Raw genomic sequence first — 7,154 nt, 5'->3', positions numbered from 1 at the left:
CTGGCTTGATACCTTCAGGTGTTCGGATTATCGGTCCAAAAACTTCACGTTTTTCTAGTGAAGCCAATTCAGCTTGAATTGCATCCTTCCATTTTGGCCAATCATTTCTCTGTCTACATTCGTGAACAGATTTTGGCTCAAAATCTTCATCTTGTTGCATTATTTCAATAGCAACATTATAGGCAAATATGTTGTCAATCACAACATTATTTCGGTTCCACAACTTTCTCGTCGAGACATAATTCATTGAAATTTCATTATTTTCAGAAGTTCGAACCTCCTCATCATCATGTGTTATCACTTGGGTCTCATCTTGAGAAATTTCTTTCAACCCATGATTATCTTGATCATTTATTCCTTTTCTCTTTCGAGGATTTTTATCTTTGGAACCAATTGGTCTACCACGCTTTAAATGTGGTCTAGACTCATTTGCCTTAACAATTTGTTCCGTCGGGATATCAACTCGAACTGGAGCATTAACAGCTGGAATATGCGATTTAGTAATCCTTGGAAGATTAGTAAATGCATCTGGTAGCTGATTTGCAATGTTCTGCAAATAAATTATTCTTTGAACTTCTTGCTCACATTGGTTTGTTCGAGGATCCAGATGAGATAGAGTTGATGAATTCCAATCTATCTCTTTTCCCAACGACTTATGTTCTCCCCCTAATGTTGGGTATACTGATTCATCAAAATGACAATCAGCAAATCTTGCCTTAAATAAATCTCCAGTCATAGGCTCCAAATATTTTATGATTGAAGGAGATTCATACCCAACATATATCCCCAACCTTCTTTGGGGCCCCATCTTTGTGCGTTGTGGTGGAGCAATTGGGACATACACCGCACATCCAAAAACTCTAAGATGGGAAATGTTTGGCTCTTGACCAAAAGTCAATTGTAATGGGGAGAATTCATGATAATTGGTCGGCCTTATGCGCACAAGTGCTGCTGCATGCAAAATAGCATGCCCCCACATAGACACAGATAACTTTGTTCTCATTAGTAATGGTCTAGCTATCAATTGCAGACGTTTAATCAATGATTCTGCTAGACCGTTTTGAGTGTGAACATGCGCAACTGGATGTTCAACTGTTATACCAGTAGACATACAATAATCATTAAATGCCTGAGATGTAAACTCACCAGCATTATCTAGACGGATTGTCTTTATTGTATAGTCTGGAAATTGTGCTTTCAATCTTATTATTTGAGCCAGCAATCTCGCAAAAGCCATGTTGCGAGTTGATAATAAACACACATGTGACCATCTTGTAGAAGCATCTATCAAGACCATATAATATTTAAAGGGTCCACATGCAGGTTGAATTGGTCCACATATATCACCCTGTATACGTTCCAGAAACGCAGGGGATTCAATTCCAACCTTAACTGTTGATGGTTTAATGATCAACTTTCCTTGAGAACAAGCAGCACAAGAGAATTCCTTTGATTGAAGGATATTTGGGCTCTTTAAGGTGTGCCCATGTGAATTCTCAATGATTTTGCGCATCATATTAAATCCGGGATGGCCCAACCGGTCATGCCAAATGATAAAATCATTAAAATTAGTAAACCTTTTGTTTACTACGGCATGTGATTCAACTGTACTTATACTTGTATAGTACAACCCAGAAGAAAGTGCAGGTAATTTTTCATGCACAATTTTCTTCTCTACATTAATTGTAGTAATGTAAAGGTATTCAACCTTTCCTTCATTAGCCGTCTCAACATGATAGCCATTTTGGCGAATAACTTTGAAACTTAATAAGTTTCTTTGAGACTTACTACAATATAATGCATTATCAATGCTTAATATTGTCCCTCCAGGTAGTAATAAGGTCGCTCTTCCAGAGCCCTCAATTAATTTTGTACTACCTGATATTGTGTTGACATATGCCATTTTCATAACCAAATTAGAAAAGTATTTCTTTTCTTTTAATATTGTATGCGTTGTAGCACTATCAAGAAGGCATACATCTCCATTACTCATCTTGAATCCAACTGACAACTGGGGATTTCTATTAATTTTCATTAAAATAAAATACATCAAAAGAAGGAAGAAACAAAATTAACAACGGAAATTTAAATACTTCAACATGAATAACATAATAATTAAAAATACATAAGTAAAATATTAACAGACTTCATTCCCCAGCTAAAAGATCAAACATCAGTTTCGATCTCCAAAGAAGTCATCAACTTCCATATGAGTAATGTCACCAAGGCCATCAAAAACATCATCCTTTAAAGCCAAATTTGCTTCAATATCCTTATCATATTTCTGAGATGTTCCCGGCTTATCATCATCTTTAAGAGTCATATGTGACTCAGCTCGAGTATTGGAAGAGGAAGCACCACTTTTATTTCCTTTCTTTTTAAAAGAATTTTGATAGAGCCTTACAAAATGCTCATGTGTGCGACATTCATTCTTCCAATGGCCTTTCATGCCACAACGACGACAATTACTTTTTGAGGGGTTATTTTGAGAACTCATGTTGTTCTCCCTTTTATTATGACCACCACCTTGACGATTAGTGTATCGTCTTTTATCTTTGCCACGTCCCCGTGCATTATTATAGCCCCGATGATCATCTCTTTTTACTTCAGATTGATCACGTGCTTCCACCACATTTGCCTCCGGTAATGGAGCAGCTCCAGTGGGACGAGCTTCATGATTTTTCATTAAAAGAGCATTATGTTGCTCAGCCACCAAAAGACATGAGATTAGTTCAGAATATTTCTGAAAACCCTTTTCACGATATTGCTGCTGCAATATCACATTTGAGGCATGGAAAGTAGTAAGTGTCTTTTCCAACATGTCCTCATCTTTTATAGTCTCCCCACATAATTTTAACTGGGAGGTTATCCTGAATACAGCAGAGTTGTATTCAATTACGGTCTTAAAATCTTGAAACCGTAAATGCATCCACTCATAACGAGCTCTTGGCAACACTGTTGCCTTTAGGTGGTCATATCTCCCCTTTAAATCAGTCCACAACTCAAGTGGATCTTTTACCGTCAGATATTCAATCTTCAGGCCCTCATCAAGATGATGACGAAGGAAAATCATAGCCTTCGCCTTATCTTGACTCGATGCTTCATTTCCCTGAGTAATAGTGGCATCAAGACCTTTAGCAGCCAAGTGAATCTCAGCATCGAGTACCCATGAAAGATAATTCTTCAGAAATATCTAATGCCACAAACTCAAGTTTGGATAAATTCGACATAATGTAATTATGAGAGAATATGTGAATCAAATAAAAATATTTATATAATACCTTTGCAAGTAGCAACTTCGTGCAGATAACGTGTTGTAAAGAAAGCTCAGAATATAAGAAGAAAAAGACAAGAAGTATAAGATAGAGGAGATAATTTTCTTATTCAAGTATATCATACAATGGTGAATGATATCTCTATTTATAGTGTTGAGATATCATAGTCAAAGGTCACCTTGAAATTTACATAGTTATCATCAAGGTTCATATCACCTTGATATCTTATCACATTGGAAACACTAATACATGAATCCAATTAATTGTTGGATAACTCTAATGGATCATCCACATATACAATGGATTTACAACAATTTCATATTATTTGATAATTTAATAAAAGATATTTTTTTCCATTTAAAAACTTAGCAAGGAAAAAATAAAATGAAAGAGGGTAGATGAAACAAATAAAAGTGTCACCAATCAAAATTGTGGTGAGAATGAATATGATCCATTCATTTCTAATTAAAAATTTTGAATTTGAATTTTTAAGGCTAAAAAAATCTTAATAATGAATGGTTCCTCCTCAATAAATTCTACACCATACAAATTAAAATTAATTGAATTTTCAATATAAGTATTATTATAAAATTAAGCTCATGGCAATATAAATATAAAGAGATAAAGACAAGAGAAGTAAGATGGAAGATAAGACTTTCTTCTTATTCAAGTGTGTACTTCAAATGGTGAGTGATGTCTCTATTTATAGTGTTGAGATATCACTCCCAAAGGTCACCAAATTAATAGATACATGTTTATCCATAGAGGATCATATCACCTTGGAAATATACATACATGAATACAAGTAATTCATGAATATCCAATGGACAATCCACTTAATTAGTTCAATGGATTTGTAGCACTCCCCCTTGGATGTCCATAGATAATGTGCCTCGTTAAAACCTTACTAGGAAAAATCCTGTGGAAAAAAATTCTAGTGAAGGAAAAAGAGTACACATATCTTTTGATACGCACTATTTGTTGCCTCATTAAAAACCTTGCCAGGAAAACCCAGTGGGAAAAAACCTCGGTCAAGGGAAAAAGAGTGCAACGCGTATTATACTCCCCCTGATTAAAAAATCACTTAATTTCTTGTGATGATGTCTCCAATCTTCGTACATTGTGGTTGGTATATTCTTTTTCAAAGAAAAACCACACATTTCTTGAATATGGTGTGTCATTTATCTCAACCAGACGCACTTTTGACTTGCTTCATGGAGGACTTTTATTTCTGCATAGCAACATTTGCTTCATTGATCGCCAGGATATTATTGTGCCTCCACATGCAAACACATAGCGTGCTTGAGATAGAGCTTTATGCGGATCAGATAAATATTCTGCATCTGCGTAACCAATCAATTTTGTCTTGGATTCCTCGGAATAGAATAAACCCATAACTATGGTCCTTCGAGGATATTCAATCATGTGCTCAACACCATTTCAATGTCCTTTTATCGGGGAGAAACTGAATCTTGCCAGTAAATTTACTGCAAAACAAATATCTGGTCAAATATTGTTAGTAAGATGCACTAGTGCCCTGATTGCACCAAGATAGAGTTTCATCACCAAGAAACTCTTCATCCTTCTTTTGAGATCAAACTGAATCATCATTTATGTCAAGTGATCTCATAATCATTGGGGTACTCAATGAATGCGATTTATCCATATAAAATTGCATCAAAACTTTTCAGTGTATGTGCACTGTTAGACAAATATTTCATTTGTCAAATTATCAATCTGTAGGTCAAGACAAAATTTTGTCTTACCAAGACCTTTTCATAAAAATACAAGGACAATTAGGGTCATTCTTTTGTACCCTTTTTCTTCCTTGACTATTTCAATCCATATAAGGATTCTTGAAGCTTTATTGAAAAAGTTTCTTTCAAACTCTTATATGCTTCAGACACCTCGATTGTTTCAAGGATTTTCATATAACCTTCATTGTCTAGCTAGACATTACAATTATTCATTACATGCATTCAAGTTTTTCATATGTTGCCAGATCAAAACAAACCTCATTGCATCCACCAAAGGAGAAAACATCTCCAATAATGTCAGGATTTTTGCGATAAACCTTTATGCCCCAAGGCACAAACCGTATTTGATATCTTACGGTTATACTATCGCATAATAATTTATTTGTACCCCACTGACATTATACCTTGATTTATGGACTACCAGTCCAAAATGTCACTTTTTTAAGTGAAACAAAATATACTTGAATTGTGCATTTTACTTGGCCAACCATTTATCTGTTCACACTATATGATAGATTTGAATTCAAGATCCTCATCACAATTTATATCATTGAGCGCTATCTCATATCAAAGATATCGTCGACGGTTATTTGATATCGATTCCAACAAGACATAACTTACGAGATCTCTTTATTTTTCATTATTTCAGGTACCTGAACCTTTTTCAAGATTTTATGAAGTGTTATGTCAATGTGCTCTTTTATAGCACTTGCCTCATTATCATGACCATATTGATCATTTGCTCCTTCCTTCTTCAAGTAATTTTATGTTTGGAATCGATTGGTCTATTACGCTTCCGGCGTATCATAGACTCTGTCCTTCAAGGACTTCATTTAGAGCTTGCAATTAATTTTCTGTACTATCACATATTGCATGACACCATCCCTATGGTGAGCGTCTCCTTCAAGGAGGAAATTATATTATTATTGTCATGGTCAAAATCATTACAGGCAAAACGTCTTTCTTGCTTTACTTTTGTTGTACCATAGGTACACAACCAATAACAAATTTGTATTGCCACACAATAATAACCACAACCCTTATAGGCAAGAGCTATTTCTATCTTTTACCCTTTCGGTAGTTCACAATAAACATACCATAGTGACGTATAAAACGTACAATACAATTAGCCATTTCTGCCAAATAAAATTTATTTCCTCTCAAATCTCCCGTAGAGATGAGAAGTGACATATATCATTTTTTCTCAAACCTTCCATAGAGGTGAGTTGTGACATATATCCAACCCATAATGATTTTATCACATCTGGACCCATTCTCTTATAGAATGGTCGAGCATTCACAATACTCATCACAAGTCACATTCTCTTCAAGGAATGGACTAATTATTTATATGTATTTCATAAATTTGCATTATAAGCACATTGTCATGGCTTTAAAATTCATCATATTTCCATGACACACCTCAACATCACTTTGAAAGATTAAGTGTACCATCACTTTATCTTCTTGTATCATGATAGAGGATTTATAAACTTGTCAAATTATTGGGTCGACAACGTTCACAAGTGCAATGTCCTTTCATACCATTTTGATAATGAAAACTGCCTTCACATTTCGAAGGACTATTTGGAAAACCCATAGTGTTCTTCCTTTTATAATTACCACAATAATGACTATTATAATTCCGTCCCTTCATGCTCTTTTTCATATGGTTAATCATTTGTCATCTTTCAGACTAACTATTTACTGCTACCACATTCATATGATAGAACGGAGCAAGTGAACATGCGATTTTAAAATTATCATATGTTGCTACCACATTCTTTTCAAGGAATGGAGCAAATTCAATAGGACGAATTTCAAGACTTTTCATCAAAGACTTAGTCATCATTATATCATCACTATGGTGCATTGACTCAAACTCAATGTCTTATCCATATAAGGCGTGTTATGCCATAATTCTATGGGACTTGAACCCAATCACGGTGCATCAAAACTCAAATTGATGTCTTACCCTTTTGGTGTGATAGAACTTGAATCTATCGTCTTATCCTCAAATATTTTTATTATGGTGCATCCGGACTTTAACCTGATGTCTTACCCTTTTGGTGCGATGAAACTTGAATCCATCGTCTTACCCTTAACCAACGGTATAATAAAC

General features: G+C 34.9%; 1 protein-coding gene across 1 annotated transcript in view; it reads right to left on the bottom strand.

Moving 5' to 3' along the window:
- Window positions 1–2,173: 2,173 nt before the first annotated feature.
- The window catches only part of LOC107003824, an 8,366-nt gene continuing 3,385 nt past the window's right edge, over window positions 2,174–7,154 (bottom strand). The window contains exon 2 of the mRNA XM_015202095.1: window positions 2,174–3,193. Coding sequence (XP_015057581.1) covers window positions 2,174–3,193 — 1,020 coding nt within the window. The remainder of the gene's footprint in view (window positions 3,194–7,154) is intronic.

Source organism: Solanum pennellii, chromosome 11, assembly GCF_001406875.1.
Source record: "Solanum pennellii chromosome 11, SPENNV200".
In the NCBI taxonomy this organism is placed as follows: Eukaryota; Viridiplantae; Streptophyta; class Magnoliopsida; order Solanales; family Solanaceae; genus Solanum; species Solanum pennellii.
This window is presented reverse-complemented; position numbering and strand designations above follow the sequence as displayed.